Genomic DNA, 21,239 nt, shown 5'->3' with positions numbered 1-21,239 from the left:
TTACATTAAATATATATAACTGTGTTATAAATAAATAAATTGATTTATAAAATCAAACATGAACAATAATTAAAGTAAATTTTCTGTATCTGGTGTATGTATAAAAAAATAATCAAGAAAATACAGAAGACTGCATATAACACATTTCAGTGAAACTTCAGACATTTTCATTATGCACTATTACAATGCAGATCAGTTGATTTCTTTTATTAAGTACATTGTTTTATTTTTTAATTTCTAAACAAAAATATAGTTGAAAACTGAAGAAGAAACCAATTGTTTATGAAGCATTACTTTCATGAAAGAAATAATGTTTTCAACATGAAACATTTTTTTTAAAGAAATTAAAGACCATTTCTGTAATGACTCAATTTTAATCACAGCCACATGAAATACAGATTTATTATCACAAAAGTGAACTATTGTAGATTACTTATAGTATTAATGGGTCTCATGATTGTTTGTTCATGTATAAACTAATATGCTTTACAAATGCTGTATTTATAAATACATCTAATCCCCATAAAAGTGCATAAACAATGTATAAATTAACATCAAATGAAAAATTTGAAGAAATAAGACAATAATTTTTAATAAAACTTTATTATAAAAATAAATAATTTTACATTATAAAAAAATAATAAATTAATAACAATAATAATATTAAAATGCAGGAACTTAATTTTTAGCCTCCGAAAGGAACTGAAAACACAACTCCACCTCCTCTGTCATGTTTAGGTCCTTGGCTGTTACCCCAGTTTCTTTGGTAGAAAGCATTAGCATCCAGTTTTGCACCATTCCTTCCGTGCCATAAATTGTAATTGTATTCACCTCTTAGGGAATTACCTTGACCTCGAGTATGTCCCCCTTGTACGACGATGCTTCCTTTCTCCTCCGGCGATCTTCTTTCTCTCAAAACCTTTAACATTAAAATATAATAATAATAGAACAGCTCAATTTATGAGTGTATATCACATGTAATAGTTAAAAGAATTTGTATTTTATAGAAACACTCAGTTATTTCTGCTGAAAACTGTTAAAAACAACACCACATTTTTCATAAGGAGAAAATTAGCTTACCTCCAACAGTATTAAAAATTTAATAATAGAATTTTAGAGCTTTGAAGTTGACTTTATATATATTAATAATTATTTATTCAAAATATACAATAAAAATAGAGCATGTCAAAATCTACCACTTAACAGCGTTATTTTACCTCAGTAAAATGTTAAAATTTAAATGGTTTTAAATTGAAGTAAACTGTTAAATTTTGTCATTTATTTTCTGATAAAGTTTTATTTTGCAAAATGCTTTATGTTTGCTGTATGCTTTATAAACGTTTATTTTAGATGTTTTATGAAATTCACTACTACTAACTTTCGTGCATATTATTTAATATGAAACTGCAACAATCATCCAAGATCGCCAACAATTCTGTCTTTATAAACAGTTGCAAAACAGCAAAAATTCTAAAACATGAAAGGTATTTCTGGTTAAGAAATACTATACTCAATTAATTAAATAATTTATAATAAAATTTGATGAATATGTCGTTTACATTTAAAAATATATAAATAGTAATGATTTTCATACTCAACAAAGATGTATAAAAAGCATACATGGCTTTAATATAAATCGTATGTCCTTATAAAATACTATACTGCAACTAAATTATTTTAATAAATAAAGCAACACTGTCTCTTTTAAACTTTATATATTATGTGACAGATAAATTAACTGAGTTTCAATAGATAGAAAAAACAGATTTTAGTTAAATTCTGAATTTTTTAAATCTTTTCATTATTATAACAACGTTTTAGCCTTTTTATTTCCTTATACGAAGTAAAGGAAGTATTGTGTTCGTGAAAAATTTCGGTTTTCAGGTTTCAACGGAACTATCCATTTTGACCATTTTTATCAATGAATCCAATTTGACTAGTTTCGGCGTGACGCTCTACGTACGTACGTAGTATTTAAGTATGTATGTATGTATGTATCTCACGTAACTCAAAAGCGATTAGCCAAGGATGTTGAAATTTTGGTCTTAGAACTGTTGAAACAACTAGTTGTGCACCTCCCCTTTTGATTGCAATCCAAACTGATTGCATTGACTTTTTCATTGGACCAAAAGTATCTAAAAATCCCAAAATCCAAAACATTTGAATTTTTGACTTTTTTTTAACTGCCGTAACATTGAGAGATTTTCAACGATATATCTTATATATACGTGGTAATTCTTTTCATTGGTTCCAGAGTTATAGCCAAATAAAATTTTAATTAATGAAATATTTGAATCTTACAAGGGGAAGGGGATCGGTTCGAATCCGATTTCATATCCTTTTTTTTAATTTAAATATATTGGTTTATTATTAAAGTCTGACTAAAAAAAAATTCAATAAATAATAATTCAATAATAAAAAAAGTATGAAAAAATATCACAAGTTATTAATGAAATAAAATTTTATGTACTTTTCATGTTAAAAAATGTGTATATCTAATTTAATAGGCGTTCAAGGAAGTCTTGTGGTGTCCACATCAGATTTTTTTAAATGAGAATTTATTTTAACTACAACCTATTTTTATTAGAATTGTGGAGGGATATTCTTGTAGTAGGTTATGTGCATTGATAAAAACATATCAAAATATGTGATCACTTTTTCTTTACACTAACAAAATATGTATATGTATTTAATTATAATTTATGTATATGTATGTATTTATGTGGGAGGTGCTGCGTGCGCACAATGGATGGGTTGATGTATGAACGATCTGCAATTATAAAAAATTATTCAGTTGTAATTTATTAATGTATATCAGTCATTAAAAATATATTGTTCAATATGTTATAGCACAATAATGTATAAAAATAAATAATTTGAAATTTAATTAAGAATACCACTTAGCCTCAATCAAATTTTTTTCACTCAAAATTCTAATAGCCTCAGTAAATTTTTTATTTATTTAAAATATTTGTGTATTTTTAATTAAGTAATAATTGATTTATTTTATATTAATACTCGTTTTTGGTTTCTTTTATCTGTTTACTACTCAACGATATTTGGATCCGTTTGGTCGATTTCTATTTTCCATACTTTCGCCCCGCACCTATCATTTTTTAATACTATAGAAGCTTCTTTGAAAAGGTCACTATCTGAATAAGTAATGATAATCATTTTCAGTTAAAATCTGAAAAGTTTAGAACAAGTATTAAGCGGTAAAATAATTATTAAGTGCTGTTAATCTTCAACTTTCTTGATTAGTAATGATTCTTTATTTGAACACAGAAAGATTAATTAAACATATCAACTAAAATGTTTAATACTATACGTAAAATATTTGAACTTACTGTTTCAAATGTATCCTCAGTCGCATACGGCATTTGTTCTTCGTATAACGGTATAGCTGTCGAAAACGTTGAAATGAGGCATACTAATAATGCTGCAGTGAATATTACCAGCTTCATCTTAACCTTGATTAAAAAAAATAAATAATAATAAGACTTTCGTTTACAAAATTCTACATAATCGAATAAACAAATAAATAAAAGTAAATAATAATAATACATTTTACATGTTAATTTTTGAAAAGAAAACAGAAAATAAATTTAAAAAATTATATTTAACACTGTAGTAATATTGTGTTATCAGTCAATACTATTATTCTAAAGGTCAAAACAAGTTACTTTGATTCTATTAACATTATAATAAAATATAGATAATTTTGTAAAGTATAATATAGCTAAGAATCCAGATGAGCAATGACTGTTTGCTTGGTTATAATAATAATGCATAACACAAAATAGAAAAAAGAGCAATCTGTTACACCAACTTAGCTTCAGGTTAACACAAGGGAATTGTCAATTTTCAGATTAACTATGTTTTAATTTACGATTAATTTGTAGATTAACAGTTAGCTACGTTTTGATAATATAGAATAATTCCCAAAGAAGCTCTGTAAAGTAGTCTAATAATGGAATAATTAAAATATATGGTTAGTTAGATAATATGGTAAATAATATAGATTTTTTTTTACATTTTTTAATACACTATGATTGTTTATTTTACGGCATTATTAATGTTCATAAATTGCAACATGAGACTAAAAAGAATTAAGACTAATGCAAAAATAAATAAGTACAACTAAACATAATACAGTTCCGTACGGCTCTAGGAGAACATAATACGTTCTTTGGATTACCTAGCATGATAATAGCTTATTCAATATTTAAAAGTGATTTTTAAGCAGAAACTACTAATAAATTTTGTTTTTTGTGTTTTTATCTTAATAAATTGTGTCCAATGTTAGATCTAATATCTTTATCATATGTTGTACATCTACATTCCACATTATTGTAAGAAAAAAGTTACAATTTGTATTGTACATCGTCATATTTTTAACAAACAGATATGGTAACACAAGTAGATTGAGTCAATTTAAAAATATACGTACAATATATGATTAATTCGATATAGTTATTTATACAAAGAAGTTCTTAATCATTGTTATTTTTATTTTATTAATAAAAATTTAACAAAACTGCAATCGATACTACCGTGAATATTCACGTTAAAAATAAATAAATTGAAGAATAAAAATCATTTATAGAATATAACACAATGTCAAGGTCGCGTATGTACTTTTGAACTTGATAGAACTGGTTATTTCTCGCAGTATTTTTTTTTCTTTAAATTTCCTTTTTAACCTATTAATAAGCCTACTTAATAAATGAATAAAATAAAATTTTTAATAAATAATAAAATGATATAATCAATACAATTTTTTATTTCAAAATATTTGTTTATTTAATCAGAAATTTTTCAGTTACTTTTAATAATTGTCTACTAATAAAAAATAGTATTTTTGCTACTTACGAAGAGATTTAGAGATGATATACAGATTATTCAATTAATAAAATAATACTGATTCACACAAAATACAAAGATGGAATGATATTAAAGCGTTCATTGCAGCCATTAATATACAAAACCAAAGCTTAAACAGTGATTCCCCGCCCTGTGCCAACCAAAGATCAGCGTCCTCCGTCACAATGCAGCATTGTTTAATATTGTCTGTTATTCCCCTAAACCGTTACAATCGCAGTAATTATTATGCTACCATCTTCTCATCCTAATTCATTAATACAGTAACAGTAGTAAGTTATCATAATAATCATAGTAAAAAAATATTTCCAAGTATTCATTGTCTTCACTTTCAACACAAATTCAGAAAAAAAATTAAATTAAATATAAAAACAAATAAGGTTGATCTTTTTAAATGCGTAATGTATTCTATGAATGGCGGTATTCCCCTTATTTTTTAAGAATAATCAAAGTAAGTTTTTATGCAAAGATATTTTGTTAATAATCAAAGAAGGCAGACGTTATTATTTAATTAAAAATAAAAACAGCAGATAGAAACATATAATAAAATCTACACATACAAATATATTACGTCTTTATTTAAATATAAACAATAAGGGGACATTTTCAAATCATATATCTTAAACCGTTTTTAATACAGACTCTTTCTTATTAAACATTTTCTCATTTTCAACTACTATAAACCTATTGTATTATTATTACACGTGCAACTATCCTCATAAAAACTAAATATAAATTATAGCAAATCCTTTTACTACGAAATTTAACGGTCTGTGGAAGTTGTATCTGTAAATATTCCTCGATAAATTAACTCTATATCCTGAACTTGTATTTCCTGTTTTACAACCCAAACTGCATTACGTGATTCACTATTTTGTTATAGCTCTGAACTAAATTTTTAAGCACGCTTTGATTCTTATGAAACTTTACTGAATATTTATATTGGTTGATAATGTTTAACATTAATCTTTAAGTATTGTGTATCTAAGAAATTAACTATATTTTCTTAAATATTAATTCATCTTTGGACGAATAAAATAAAAATACTTAAAACTTTTGAAAATAAATAACTTTTTCATTTTTTCGTTTTCACATTTATTTTATAAAGTGACAATCTTTTTCCAAAATAAATATCTTCCTTTATCTTCGATACTGTTGCTCTGCATTTCAGAATAACTTTTCTTTTCTTACAATCTTAATTCCTTGAACGATATCAAAGTTACCACGTATCGGTAATCCAATCTCAAATCAAGGTTTCCCTCACATTCCATATATCTTCCATAATACCAAAATACTGAATCAGTCCTCGAAATTTTAGCTTTGCAAGGATATTTGTTAGTTGCAACTCCATTTATCCCTCACAGTACGTTTCGGGCTCAATCAAACTCATTACATTAACAAGAAAAAATTACCTGTTCAAATTAATTTTCATATTTAATGACTTATAATTATTTTTTTCTTTTTTGTCTCAAAGTAAAAATCGGTTACACTATTACAGAAACCATAAGTAAATATGATCACATGCAATCACATATAGAGAGGCTTCCGTCGAAGCTCCTTAAAATTACATACTAATATTCCTACACGGAATGTTTAATTTAATTACACACATAAAGTTAAGTCAGAGAACAGTGCCGTTGTTAGTTTGACACAAAACAAAAACAATCACAAGATTTCCTACACTAGAGAAAAAATAAAAATTAAACTATAACTAATAATGAAAGAATAATAAATATATTGAACGGAGAGAAATGATGATATGATGGGTAACACTAAATTGATAGTTTCACATCATATAAAGTCACTTAGATCCAACAAGTGTAGTCGATTTAGCCATCTAACGTCTTCATTATTGTCTAGAAGGTTAATAGCTAAGTAGTTTACGTGGCTGTTTAACAATAATCTATATTTTGTACCGAATCGATGTATGCCTTCTCGAACATACGGTAAACCCAGATATTCGTGGATTTCACTGTTTCTTACGAACCAAAGAACCTCTGTGATGCTCCTCAGTAATTGGATTTGGAATCGTTGATCCTTGAGGAACTCCCAACTTAGCGTCAAAGAATAGAGAAAACTTCTTATTGTACTTCACGTGAGAAAAACGTCCTTCCAGGAAGCTACGAAAAACCAAGTAATACGGTTGAAGTAGGCTCCCTTCAACTTGTGTAACAGACCAAACAGTCAGACCATGTCAAGCCAGCTGAACATCCAAGAAAGTAGCCGAACTGTATTTCTTCTCTACAAAGCACTTGCTGATAACCTCAAGTCTATGCGTTTGCTCAGTAGTAGAGTGACCTCCTTGGAAGTGAACTGACGATCAAGAATAACATGACTATGTACAAGAACAGGTTACATCTCTGAAGATAAGCTCTCTCAAATATTTTAGAAAAATGGGTAATAAACGTTTTTGTCATTTCGAAGAAACCTCTTGTACGGTTTACCTGGTTTCGGAAGCATAACCATTTGTGAAACATTTTACTCCGTCGGGAAGCACATTGTGCGCAGGATGCCATTAAACAGGTGTATTATGTACATGATGGCGTTGAAAGGAAGCACAAGTAGCATTTTTTTAGTAATGAAGTCAAAGCCTGAAGCCTTCTGCGGATCCTGCTCCTTCCAGATTACTTTCAGAACCTCTGATTATTAAAATGGCTTAACAGGAATACTGAGAGGAATTGGGCTACCCAAAAATTCAAGAATTTGCTTCTCGCCTGTCCCTCGTATGTCGAGTGGCTCAAAGACTTTACTCAGGCAAGCAGCAAACTGGTCAGCCTTCTCTCAGTTGCTCTGATTCTATGGCTCATCCAACGCCTTCAAAGGAGGAAATGAAGGTGGAGGCCGAGGTATTATATGGTTTTGAATTTTATTTTAACTTCTGTTCTGTTTTTTTTATTATTTCAAACAAGTTTGTATAAAATATTCATATAAATAATTATTGTTGTTAAATAATTGATAATAGACGGTGGATATCGGTGTACTTTGGTGGTTGGGGTTCAATTAACCACACATTTCAGGTCGACCTGAATACAACATTACACATCATTTGCAAATCATACATATCATTCTCTTCTCATTGGCCAAGGGAGGGGGTTGTTTATTGTTCACTATTTGAACGTATTGCAACGTACACATTAGAAATAATAATAATAATAATAACAAATTTAAATAATACCAACTGTTGAATTCCGACGAATCATTATTTTTATATCTATTCCATTAAAATTACTGCAGCCATTATGCAACGATAGAGAACAAACGAACATCCACTTAAATACATAACCCTATTCTTAGTGTAGTCGGATAAAAATACTCCAGATTTATTCTAGACTATCAAGATTATAAATTGTATTTTGCAAAAATAATTCAAATTAGCTATTATCCTTAAAAAAAATATTTTAAACTAATTTAAAACATGATATTTTTAACTAACATTTGTATAAAAAGTAGTTAAAAATAACAGTTACAAAAAAAATCAAAGCTCAGTGGTTCCTTAGACAATCGTTCTTTCCAACGAACGTTTTATTACTGATAACTTATTTTTCAGCACAAGTATTTTAATCTATACAATTTTCTCTTTTACCTTTTTTTTTAATTTACATTACGTAATTTAAGAGTAAAGATGGAAGATGAGTGAAGACTGCCAGCTAAGTAACACAAAAGCGTTCCCGAATAGATAATCTATCGATTTATTGAACAATATGTCTAATTATCTGTTTTTTCCTCTGGGCTTAATCATTAGCGATTAACGAGATTTTAAGGATAAATACCCTTCCTGATGTATACCTACAAAAGTGAGTGTGATACGAGCATTATATCTTGTAATTATTTTTTTATTCATTATTCCGTACTATTTTCTACAAATTACTAAAAAGCAACATTAAATAAATCATTAAAACAATTTTTTATCTTGTTTAATATTCAAATGAAATTGATTTCTACTTCCTTTACGAAGTAAAGTATTGTGATCACGAAAAATTTCGGTTTTCAGACTTCAACGGAAATATCCGTTTTGACCATTTTCATCCCTGAACCCATTTTGACTAGTTTCGGCGTAACGTCTGTACGTATGTATAACGTACCTGCATGGTACGTACGTATGTGCGTATGTATCTTGCATAACTCAAAAACGATTAGCCGTAGGATGTTGAAATTTTGGATTTAGGACTGTTTTTGACTTTAGTCAAAAGGTGGTGGTTGTGCACCTCCCCTTTTGATTGCAATCGACTGGACCAAAAGTGACAAAAAAACCCAAAATCCAAATAATTTGGATTTTTGTTAACTGCAGTAATAAGCCCTAATTGAGAGTTTATTAACGATATAACATAAGTGGTACTTATTTTCATTGGTTCCATAGTTATAGCCAAATAAAATTTTAATTAATGGAATATTTGGATCGTGCAAAGGGAAGGCACATAGATTTGAACCCGACTTCATTTCCTCCTTTTTTAAACTTTTTTTTTAACTTAAATATATTGATTTATTAACCTCTGATTGTAAAGAAATTTTTACTTTTTTAACTATTTTTTTTTTTTACCTTTTTTTAATTTAAATATATTTATTTATCGATAATTATTAACCTCTGATTGTAAAAAAATGTGTATGTGTAATTTAATAGGCGTGCAAGGAAGTCATGTAGTTCTCACATCAGACTTTTGTGCAATGTAGTAATAAGGAAATATAATGATTTTTAATTTATTAATACTAATTATATTTATTAATAAAATTTAAATATTATTTAGTTGTAGAAGAAAGATATTTCTGGAATGGAATCGGTAGTTAAATTCAGATAGACGGCATGTAGTTGGTTTATTGTGGTGGGTCTGTTCAAATTGACGTTCTTGTAAACGGTTTAATACCGAGCTGATACTGGAAATTCTAGCATGGATCCTAGTATAATAATGAAGAAAACATGCATACTAGCAGTAATGGTAGAATGCTACGGTGATATGAGTAATCTTTATAATAGAATTAGCTTCAGCGGCAGCTTGTTCAAAGAAATGCCTTTGATGACGTCAGAACCACCTCTCTTACCTATCATTAACATCAAATTTCTATTTACATGAATATCTAAGACCGGACGGTTAACACTATCTACAGGTACAATCGCTTAACGTGATGTTTTCACTCGCCTCCCTCTCCTGTCACTCTGCCTTTATCTTTGTTACTTTATTATCGTTATTACCCGATCACAGATCTTTGACACGACTATTATTAGTCAATGTATGTTATAACAATATTCGTTAATTAATCAGTTTAACTTGTAATATAAAATATGTATATCGTCTATAACAGTTTGATGAAAACTCGGTTATCTGTATCAAATAATACGGTAAGATGTTTTCCAGTATACAGTATTTAATGTTTAGAATAAAAAAGTTACGATCATATAACATTAATTTGATTTTGATTTACGTTTAAATTTTGGCTTTAAGTTAACGTTTAAGTTTTTGCCTTATCTTCAGAAGCATGGTTTTAAAAAAGATTTTAAATGAATGCATCTATTCTCACAATTCTGTTATCAAATGATTAAAAAAACAACATGAATTCCATTTTTTTTAAATATATATAACTAATTAAAATTTTCGAAAACCGTTTACAAAAATATTATTTAAAATTTAAAGTAGATGACAATTATGATTGTTAACAATCATCATCTAAGAATACTTGGAAATTAACGAGAGAGATAACTCTGTAAGAATATAAGTAAATAAATAAGTCAAGAAAGAAGAAATAATAATTATAATAAAAATTAGTAATTTTCAGATATGTAGTTGTTGACCGGGTTGGTCTAATGGTGAACGAGTCTTCGCAAATCAGCTGATTTCGAATTTCAGAGTTCCAAAGTTCAAATTCTATTAAAGGCATTTACTTAAATACGGATTTGATTACTAGATCGTGGATATTGGTGTTCTTTGGTGGTTGGATTTCAATTAACCACACATCTTAGAAATGGTCGAGTGAGACTGTACAAGATTATACTTCACTTACACTCATAAATATCGTTCTGATTCATTCTATAAAGTAATACCTGACGGTGATTCCCGGAGGCTAAACAGGAAAAAAGATATGTAGTTGTTAATAAACTTTCGGTAGAGATAGCGCATCCGGTGGTTTATGTGGTTTATATTCTGTTGGAATGGCCCGAAACAGTTACTTTTTTACTGTTATTTTTAAACACTGTAATAAAGTTCCTTTTAAAAAGGAATAGTAAAAGTCCCAGTAATAATGTAAAGTTTATTATTTCATTCTTTCGAATGTCCTTTTTTCCGCCTACTTGTCCATGTTTTTCTAAACAAATTTTAAATATTTTCTTATTGTTCTATTATTGTCCATTCAGTAGTTTTAATCAAAGATTATTAAATGTCTTCTTTCTTATATATTTTTTCCGTGATTTTTTCTGTTTTGATAAATTTTCTTATTTAAATTTAATTTATATTTCCCATATTTTTGTTTTAGTCCGAGAAGCTTTCTTAAAATTGTTCTTTCTATTGTTTCAGTTTTGTTAACTTTAATGTTGCTAACACACTAACAAAAAACCACAAAAAAATTACTAAATACCATTAAAAAAATAAAAAGAAGGATAAATAGTAAAAATAAAAATTAAATTAATAGTAAACTTTAACAAAAAGATAAATATCAAATTAATCTTTTCTAGATCGAATTTCTTCTACTATGAATAAAAACATTCCAGTCGTATTATTGTTTAATAATGTTTTGTGGTAATAATGTAAATTAATTGAATGTAGATTACGTTAATGGTAGGTAATAATGTATTTTAATCTGTATGTTTACAGATATTGATTCTTTATTGTAGATGTTTTGGCAAAGTGTAAATACCATTGTTATTTTTCTCTATCTTCCTTACAACGCTAATTTTCAAAAAAAGATTTTCCAATAATTTCACATAAGTATTTAAAATGCTTCAACTTTATTGTGTTTTCAGTTTCTAATTTGTTCTGGGACATTTTTCCCAGGACTTGTTTTGCTTAAGGACGATGATTGGGAGGGGATTGTATAAGGCAAGAAAATAAGGAGTGTATCAACAACTACTATATCTGTTGAGTTCGCATAGTTATTGTAATACTGATCGGTTGTTAAGCGCTGCAAACTCTAAGACATTTCAGCCAAAGCAGAATCTGTATAGGAGATGTAATTTCGCCTCCCAGACTACCACTAAGAAAAGAACAAAAAGAAGAAGGAAGAAGTCCCCTTACCGGCCCAACGTGGGAACGCTCTGCGGATGCCAACTTCTCCGCCGGAGCAGTAGCCCCGACACTTCGTGTCGGGGTTTTTTTGCCGCGCCGACAAAAAACGAGCTAAACTGCAGAAGTCTGGGGCTATCACTGCCATGCGACAGTGAATACATCTGCTGAGGGGAAGTTCAGCTCAATTCCAACGGATGAGACAAGCCAAAATCTCCGGAGACCAGTGACAAGACATGACAGCCCTTTTCAGAGCTACCTTATAAAACGCACAAACGGTCCTGTTTAGGGCCACCACTATAGAACCCCGAACAGCCCTTTTCAGGGCTACCGTGTCGTTCATAAGGTTCATCGTGCCGTCGGAGCAATCCAGCGACATTTGATATTGATATATGCAGAAACAAACCTCACAATTGAATAATAGGGAATTTAAATGTAACAGAAGGAATATTTCTAAAAATAAGGGACTATTTTAGAAACAAATGTAAAGTTAGAATCAAAAATTTATAGAAGAAAGATAAGAAAAAATAGCAGTAGAGAAAAAAGGTTGTAGTTTTTACAAGAAATGGCTATAATAAATAAAGAAACTCAACGAGAGCAAAGCTTCTGTAAAGTAACACAGTGAGACAAAGATGTATCATATCTATATTCCTTTTGAATCTTTACGTAAATAAGAAGTAAACAAACTAAAGAAAAATTAGTGGAAGTAACAATATTGGGGGAAGAAATAGTTAAAATTAATTTTTTATATTATTAATTTGGTTGAAACTAAGAACGAAGAAATAATGAATGACATGGATTCATTTATGAAGAACAAATTATTTTGGAAGTGAATAATAGGAAAACAAATGTCATGAATTATGACAGAAAAGAAGATAATAAGAAAATAAATGTTAAGATAGACGAATTCAATGTACCAGAAGCTGCAGAATCTTATTATTTAGGTAGCAAAATACAAATAATAGAAATAATCAGACTGGTGTAAGAGCAAAGTTCTCTTTTCGCTAAAAATAGATATGCTGGTACCCAAATTATTTTTTTTTATTTTTTATTTTTTTGTTTAACTTCCAGGTCCACCATTAGGTATTGCTGCAGAGAATGAGATGAATGTTTTATAGCATGTGAAAATTCCCTGCCTGACCCGGAAAAAAACCAGGGACCGACGGATGGAAGGCCAAGATGCTACTACTCGTGCCACCAGAGGCCGGCACCCAAATTATTTAGAAAATAAAAAGAAAACTTTAATTGTAAAACAAATAATAAAATATCTTATATGGGATGTAACACACCAACACCGATTAAAAAGTTTATTTGATAGAACACAAAATTAGAAGGTTTAAAAAGGTTTTACAAAATGACAATGCAAAACAGAAGAAAAGTCTGTTCTTAGATGTAGTATATACCATGAAAAATTGAACTGAATCAAAGTATCCAGTAGGGTTAATGAATATGGTTCTAAAAGAAAGTAATTTTAGAATAGGGTAATACAGTTAGATGAATATAATGACAGAAACTGATATTACAGCATGCAAGAGATAGATGGGTTATGACTAAGAACCATTGCAGAAGTGAATTAAATTAGTAAAATGGCAGATAAATTGTACGTTTAAGTACTTTATCTTTTAATAATGTATATTAGGTAAAAAATAAAGTCTAGTTGCAAGAAATCTATGACATTACAAAAAAAAGTAGAATTTCTTTGACAAACAAAACTACTGTATGTCAAAGAAAATCATTAGTATATCAAATTTCAAAAATAAATATACCAATAAAAGAAAGTTATGAGGAAGAAAATATTCAATGTTTCTTTTTTTTTTTAATTTTGTAGTATATTTATTTTAGTTTTAATTAATTGATATTTGGAAATTATCTGCCAATATTAATAAGCTAATTTTAATAAGAACTACTGAAGATGTTAATCAATTTTTTTTTTCATTACTTTTCATTATTCTGCAAATGTTATAAATATAATTTTAGTTAAGTATGTAAAACATATATGCTGATGTACAGCTTATAAGAAATGTATTGGTTCTGAATAAAAACGAATGGAGTAATGAACTAAACTGGTAGGATGTCAAATAACAAACTTTACATTTTCATACTTTATCTTTTGATTAATTATATGACACTAAAATTTATGTTTAGCTGAATGAAGTCTACGACAGTTACAAAACAAAAGAGCTTCTTGATGTTTATTGCAGTTATTGTATGTCAAAGAAAATCATTTTTATTTATAAAACAAAGATTAAAAGCTTCTTATTTGTTATTTTACATACCACAACTGATTAAAAAGTTTATCTGTTAGAAAAGAAAATAAGAAGATTTTATTTAAAGCAGGAAAAAGGTTTGTAGCAAGATGTAGCACATAAAATGAAAAATTGTACTGAATCAAAGAATCCAAGATTAGTGTCTAGAGAAATAAGGTTCTAAAATAGATTAAATATAGAGACGAGTATATGAATGAATAGCTGATGGTAAGTATGTAAGAAATAGACTGGTTCTAAGTAAGAATGAATGGAGAAGTGAATCAGAACACATGGCATATAAATTGCACATTTTCGTACTTTATCCAAAACATATTTTATTATGTTTTGATAAAAAAAAAAATTACACTAAAAAATTACATCTAGTTGGAGGAAGTCTACGACAGTTATAAAACAAAAGAGATTCTTGATGTTAAATGAATGATCATGTATGTCAAAGACAATTATTGATATGTGACAAATTTCAAAAATAAATATACCAATAAAAAAAAGCTAAAAGGAAGTACTTTCAATACTTTTTTTTATATAATTTTGTATTAAATTTATTTTTAGTTTGGAAATTATCTGTCTATATTAATAAAATAACCCTCCCCCCTCTATTTTAACATCTACTTAAGATGTCATTTCGCTCTTTTCATTTCGTTCCATCAGATTATAGATGTGATAAATATAATTTTAGTCATTTCCCCTGATTAATTTTTTAGTTCATACACCAGGAGATTAGACTTGACCCTTTCATTTTAGAAAAAAATGAACTTCTTAGACTTTATTTAATAATAAATGTTAATAATAAAAATCTTATCTTGAATAGATTGACATGAAGGCCTTTTAATTTAAATAACATTTTTTCCAGATAGCAGAATTTAATAATAATTAGTTGCTTACACCGATAAATCTAAAATTTACAAAGCAAAATACTTTGAAAAATAAATTTATCATTGAACAAGATTTTATCAAAAAAATAGTAAATTTTATGGGTACTAAAGAAATAAAATACACATTATTATCCAAAGTTAAACTTATTTTCAAAAAATTGTAAATTTTGTATGTTAATATATGTATCAATAAAGAAAACTAACCATTAAAGCTTATTTCCCAAGTCTGCATTTTGAAAATACTTTATAAAGCATTCTAAAGCTTTTTATAAAAATTATGAAACTCATTTCAGAGAAGCTTCACTGAAATATTTCAAAGAAATATCTAATTTCTTTGTGCAGTTGAAGTCAAGAAGATCAATTAATTTCTTTTACAAGATACATTTGTTTTATTTTTATTATAAATAGAAGCTTTGTTTAAAATTGCAGAAGGAGAATCTGGTTGTTTATGAAGCATCACTTTCATAAAAGAGATTAACATTTTTAAAATAAACATTTTTTTAAAATTAAGATAAGATTTTAATCCAACCAACCAAATGAAGATTCCAAATCCAAAGATTTATATAATTACCATATGAAAATCAATAAATTCATTTCTGTACTAAGTTAATAATTTTGTTGATCATCAGACGTACATAAATTTAAGAAGAGTTTCATGAAAGATCAAGTAGTATCACAAAAAGGAAATTATTGTAGATAATGTGTAAGATTAGATGGTCTCAAACATGTTAGACCATGTATGAAACAGTAATATATGACACAAATACTACAAGTCGTCATCTGATTCCCCATAAAATGGTTCTATCTACGTGAAAATTTACACCACCATATAAAATAATATCAAAAAAAGAATATGAAGAAATAAGACTCAGTCATTTTTAATAAACTTTTATTATAAAAATATATAATTTTTCATTATAAATAAATAAATAAATAACAATAATAATATTAAAATGCAGGAATTTAATTTTTAGCCTCAAATAGGAACTGAAAACACAACTCCACCTCCTCTGTCATGTTTAGGTCCTTGGTTGTTGCCCCAGTTTCTTTGGTAGAAAGCATTAGCATCCAGTTTTGCACCACTCCTTCCTTGCCATAAATTATAATTGTATTCACCTCTTAAAGAATTACCTTGACCACGTGTATGTCCTCCTTGTAAAACAATACTTCCTTTCTCCTCTGGCGATCGCCTTTCTCTCAAAACCTATAACATCAAAAATGGTATTAAATTATAATAATAATAGAATTTACTTGTATGAGTATGCATTAAATATTATATGTGAAAGACTGGATGTTTATACAGTCCCTCAAATATTTTTGTTTAAAATCTTAAAAATAAATACCTCATTTTTCCTAAGAAGAAAATTACCATAACCCCAATAATATTAAATATCACATTAAAAATTTTACAATAAATTTTCATAACTTTGAATTTATAAAGTTTCAAACATCAGAAATCAAACATTCACTTTTAATATATTAGTTATTACGTATTCAAAATAGTATTAAATACTGGACATGTTACCAATTTTATGATGCCGTTAAGGCCCTATAAAATGTTAAACTTAAAATGTTTTTATATTGAAGTTAACCATTCAATTTTCTTATTTATTTTTTGATAAAGTTTGATTATACAATCTGTCATGGTTGTTGTACGTTAAACAAATATTTATTTCAGTTAATTTGGTTAGCCTATCACTTACTATAATTTAATCATATAATATTTTTAAATAAGCTTTGGCGATGCAAAATAGCTGAAAATTCTAAATTTTGGCATGTATTTTAGGTTATTAACAAATACTGCCCTCAGTTACTTAACTTATACCAAATTTGATGATCACATTCTTTATCTATAAAATATCTGAATAGGCTGTCGTGATTTGGTGATTTTTTTCAACAAAAAATATCTATATTTGTAAAAAGCATATAAAATATAAAATCGTATAAAATATTATACTGCAGCAAAATAATACCAATAAACAATGCATCACTATCTCTTCCAAACTTTATATTATTATGAAACTGATAATTAAATGTTTTAAAGGATAAATTAAAAATGATTGTAGTTTATAAACTATCATTTTTCCATTATTATAACAATTGTAAGCTTTGTTTAATGAGAATCTAGGTTAAATAGAACCCATTTTTGTTTGAAACATATTAGCTGGAAATTTCTGTAGCAGGTTACTTGTAATGAGAAAAAAAATCGTAGTAAAATAAGTTATGGATTTAGGTATCACAAATTAATATAGTTGTGTAATTACGTTTTGTTCAAACTAACAAACTGTATTATGTATTTTTATTGAGGAGGAGAGGCTGCGCGCGCTCGGTTGATGGGCAATCTACAGTTATAATATTTTTATTCATTTGTAATTTATGAATATATATATATCAATCATTAAAAATATCTTATTACACAAGAATGTATTAAAATAAGTTATTTTGAAATTTAATTAAGAATCACACTCTGCCTGATTCAAATATTTTTTCACTCAAAATTTTAAGTCTCAGTGAATCTTTTTATTTATTTAAAATATTTGTTCTATTTTCATATAAATACTCCTTTTTCGTTGCTTTTATCTGTTTACTACTCAGCGACATTTCTATTCGTTTTATTGATTGCTTGTTTGATAATTTCACCCCGTTCCTACCAGTTTTTAAGATTTCAGAGACTTTTTTGAAATGATCACAATCTGAATAAAGAGAGATAATCATTTTCAGTCAAAATTTAAAACAATTATTACAATTAATAAAAGAAATTAGAGAATATACTGTAATCTTGAAGTTTCTTGATAAAATTAAACACATCCACTGAAATTTGTAATATTATTTATAAAATATTATTTATTAGATCTTACAGTTTCAAATGTATCTTCAGTTTCATAAGGCAGTTGTTCTTCGTATAACGGTACAGCCGCTGATAGTGTTGAAATGATGCACACTAATAATGCTGCAGTGAATATTACAAACTTCATCTTAACCTTGATTAAAAAAAATAATAATAAGACGTTCATTTACAAAATTTTACATCATTAAATTAAACAACTAAATAAATATTAAATAATAATATATTTTAAACGTTCAAAAATTATATGAAATAAATTATTAAAATCTTCTTTATTACCACTGCTTGCATAATACTCGTACTTTTTTACATGTACAGTCTGGTCATATTATTATCAGAATTTTGTCAAAAGTCAAACAAAATCTTACTGGTATTCTTACAATCGTTTAAAACATTTTCCTACCTACTGTGCGCTAACCATATAACCAAAATAATATACTCCCCCACATAATAATTTTCATCTTTAAATATTCTCTTATATTTTCTGTTGATTTCGAATATATTTTTTACTTTTTAAAAATTCAGTAAACTCTTTCATTTCCTGGTTAAAAGCATAGTATATTTAATAATTAATTAAAATAAGATATAAGACAAAATCTACTTCGATTTGCATTGTATTAAGTATATAGATGATTTTAGAATTTAAACTCTACCTAAGAATCTAGCTGATCAATAGTTTTTTGTAGGTTACAAAAAAATGTAATTAAATTTCATATTAAAAATGTATTTTTTTAAAATTGGAAATACTCTTTATAATGGTATTCCCATCCTTTGTGAACAATGAATTGTGAATATACCCACATCATAGAAAGAGCGAGGTATCGGCCACACAACTTAGCTTCAGTTTTACACAAGGAAAATGTTACATTTAATTTTGATTTGGATTAATTTTGTTTTAACTTACAAATAATTTACAGATTAATAGTTTTGTTTTGTTAACATGGAATAAATTCCAAAGAAGTAACAGTAAGTACTCCGACCTTGTAATAAATAAAATATCTGGCTACTTAGATTATGTGGTAAATAATTTAGCTTTCCTTCATTTTATTAATACACTATATTTGTTTCTTTATGACATTATTTTTGTTCGTAAATTGCAATATAAATACTAAAACGAATTAAGACCGCATAAAAATGGAAAAATAAACAGGTAAAACTACACTTATTACAGTTCTGTACATTTCTGGACGAACGTAATGCAACACATTCGTGAGTTGCATACCATAAGTAAATTACTTAAACAATAATTTATTAGTGATTCTTAAGCAGAGATTTCTACTAAATTTTGTTTTTCGTATGCTTATCTTAGTAAATAGTGTGTAATGTTAAATTTAATATATTTATCACGTATTGTTTATTTGTTATACACCTTTATCATACATTCGTTAATACGTCGAAAACTAAGACAATTCTAAAATATACCTACGACATTCGAGATTTAGTTATATGCACTTTATATACCGTATTTTTAATCATTATTATTTTTTTTTATTATATTATTCCAAATTTAACAAAACTACAACCGATAAAATTTTGAGTAATCAAATAAAAAAATTGAATTGTAAAAAGAATTGATAGAATATATCGTATCAAGGTCGTGTATGTACCCTTGAACTAGACAGTACTGATTGTTTCTCGCAGTATTTTTTTTTTTTTTCTTTTAACTAGAATTCCTAGTTACAAATAAATAAAATTAAAGTTTTAATAAGTAATAAAACGATGTATTAAATTCTATTTTATTTTTCAAATATTTGTTAATTATTCAAATATTTGTTTATTTGATCAGTAATTATTATCGTTTATACCATTCAAAAAATAAAAAAATTATATTTTGGTACTTACAGAGAGATTTAGAGATGATATACAGATAAATTAATGTATAAAATAATACTGGTTCACACAAAATATAAAGATGCAATGATAGTAAAGTGTTCATTGCAGTTCATTAATATATGAAACCAAAAGCTTAAACAGTGATTCCCCGCCCTGCGACTACTATAGATCGCGACCTCCGTCACCAACCAGCATTGTTTATTATTGTCTGTTATTCCCCTAAAGTATCACAATCACAATAAATACCACGCTACCATTTCCTCATCCTATTTCATTAATACATTATTAGTATTAAGTTATCAAAAAACAGAAAAAAATATTTCCAAGTAATTGTTGCCAGTACTTTCATCACCAAAACACAAAAAAAATTAATTAAATTTCATATTAAAAATGTATTTTTTAAAAATTGGAAATACCTTTATAATGGTATTCCCATTCTTTGTGAACAATAATCAAACTACGTTTTTATATGAATATCTTTTATTAATATAATCAAAGAAGGCATTTTTCTTATTATTTAATGAAATAATAAAATCACAAATGTAAATACATAATAAAATTTAATATATATTTAATTAACTATTACGCCTTTATTTAAATATAAAAAACAAGCGATGTTTACATATCATATTTTTAAATGTTTTTAATCTAAACTTGTTTTTGTTAATTTTTGTCCCATTTTTATCTATTGCTACCCTTTTCATCGGTACTACTACTTTTCATACTACTACTATCTTTTATTAATAATACTGGGAAACAAAAAATAATTTTTTTTGTCTCAGGAAGAAAAATATGTGATTCTGATAGAAAGTTTTCTCCTGAATTAAAATATGATATCGGTTTTTTCCCATGACGCAAGGTTTCCAAGAGACAGGCATTTATAATTTCAAACATTTTAATATTTTCTGCATTCTTAATTACACAATATTCAAATATTTGACTCACCTAGGAAGTATTTTCTGCTATATTTCGCCTGTGGAAAATCCCTCTTGATGGTCCAACAATAATTGGCCAGCATATTAGGATTCCATTTGCCTTGATACCTCTTTTCCATAGCTGAAATCACCTGATGAAAGTGTTTCCCGTACTCATCGCTCACTGTGCTAAGATTTTCCAGGAAGAAATCTAGGTGTGAGTGCAGGAAGTGTACTTTTAAGGACATATAATTACCCAAATTTTCATAACATGTTATAAGATCCTTGACAATATCACGGTAATTTTCCTTCTTTTGATTTCCCAAAAAACTCCGAGTAAAATTTTTGAATGCTTGTCAAGGCGCTTTCTTCAGTGGATTCAATAGTTCCTCAAACTTTTCATCATGCATTAGTGATCGTAT

The 21,239-nt window shown here is 27.4% G+C and overlaps 2 protein-coding genes across 2 annotated transcripts; both read right to left on the bottom strand.

Moving 5' to 3' along the window:
• Nucleotides 1-586: 586 nt before the first annotated feature.
• Nucleotides 587-5,029, bottom strand: LOC142321984 (uncharacterized). The gene is made up of 3 exons (XM_075360550.1): nt 4,873-5,029; nt 3,348-3,470; nt 587-919 (listed from the first exon to the last, which is right to left on the bottom strand). The coding sequence occupies exons 2-3, from the start codon at nt 3,462-3,464 to the stop codon at nt 686-688; spliced, it is 351 nt and encodes a 116-aa protein (XP_075216665.1). The 5' UTR covers nt 3,465-3,470; nt 4,873-5,029; the 3' UTR covers nt 587-685.
• An 11,068-nt stretch (nt 5,030-16,097) lies between these two features.
• LOC142321977 (uncharacterized) lies at nt 16,098-20,068 on the bottom strand. Its single transcript, XM_075360543.1, has 3 exons — nt 19,913-20,068; nt 18,084-18,206; nt 16,098-16,429 (listed from the first exon to the last, which is right to left on the bottom strand). The coding sequence occupies exons 2-3, from the start codon at nt 18,198-18,200 to the stop codon at nt 16,202-16,204; spliced, it is 345 nt and encodes a 114-aa protein (XP_075216658.1). The 5' UTR covers nt 18,201-18,206; nt 19,913-20,068; the 3' UTR covers nt 16,098-16,201.
• Nucleotides 20,069-21,239: the final 1,171 nt, after the last annotated feature.

Source organism: Lycorma delicatula, chromosome 3, assembly GCF_047948215.1.
Source record: "Lycorma delicatula isolate Av1 chromosome 3, ASM4794821v1, whole genome shotgun sequence".
NCBI lineage: Eukaryota > Metazoa > Arthropoda > Insecta > Hemiptera > Fulgoridae > Lycorma > Lycorma delicatula.
Note: the sequence above shows the minus strand (reverse complement) of the source record. Positions and strands in the feature narration are given on the sequence as shown.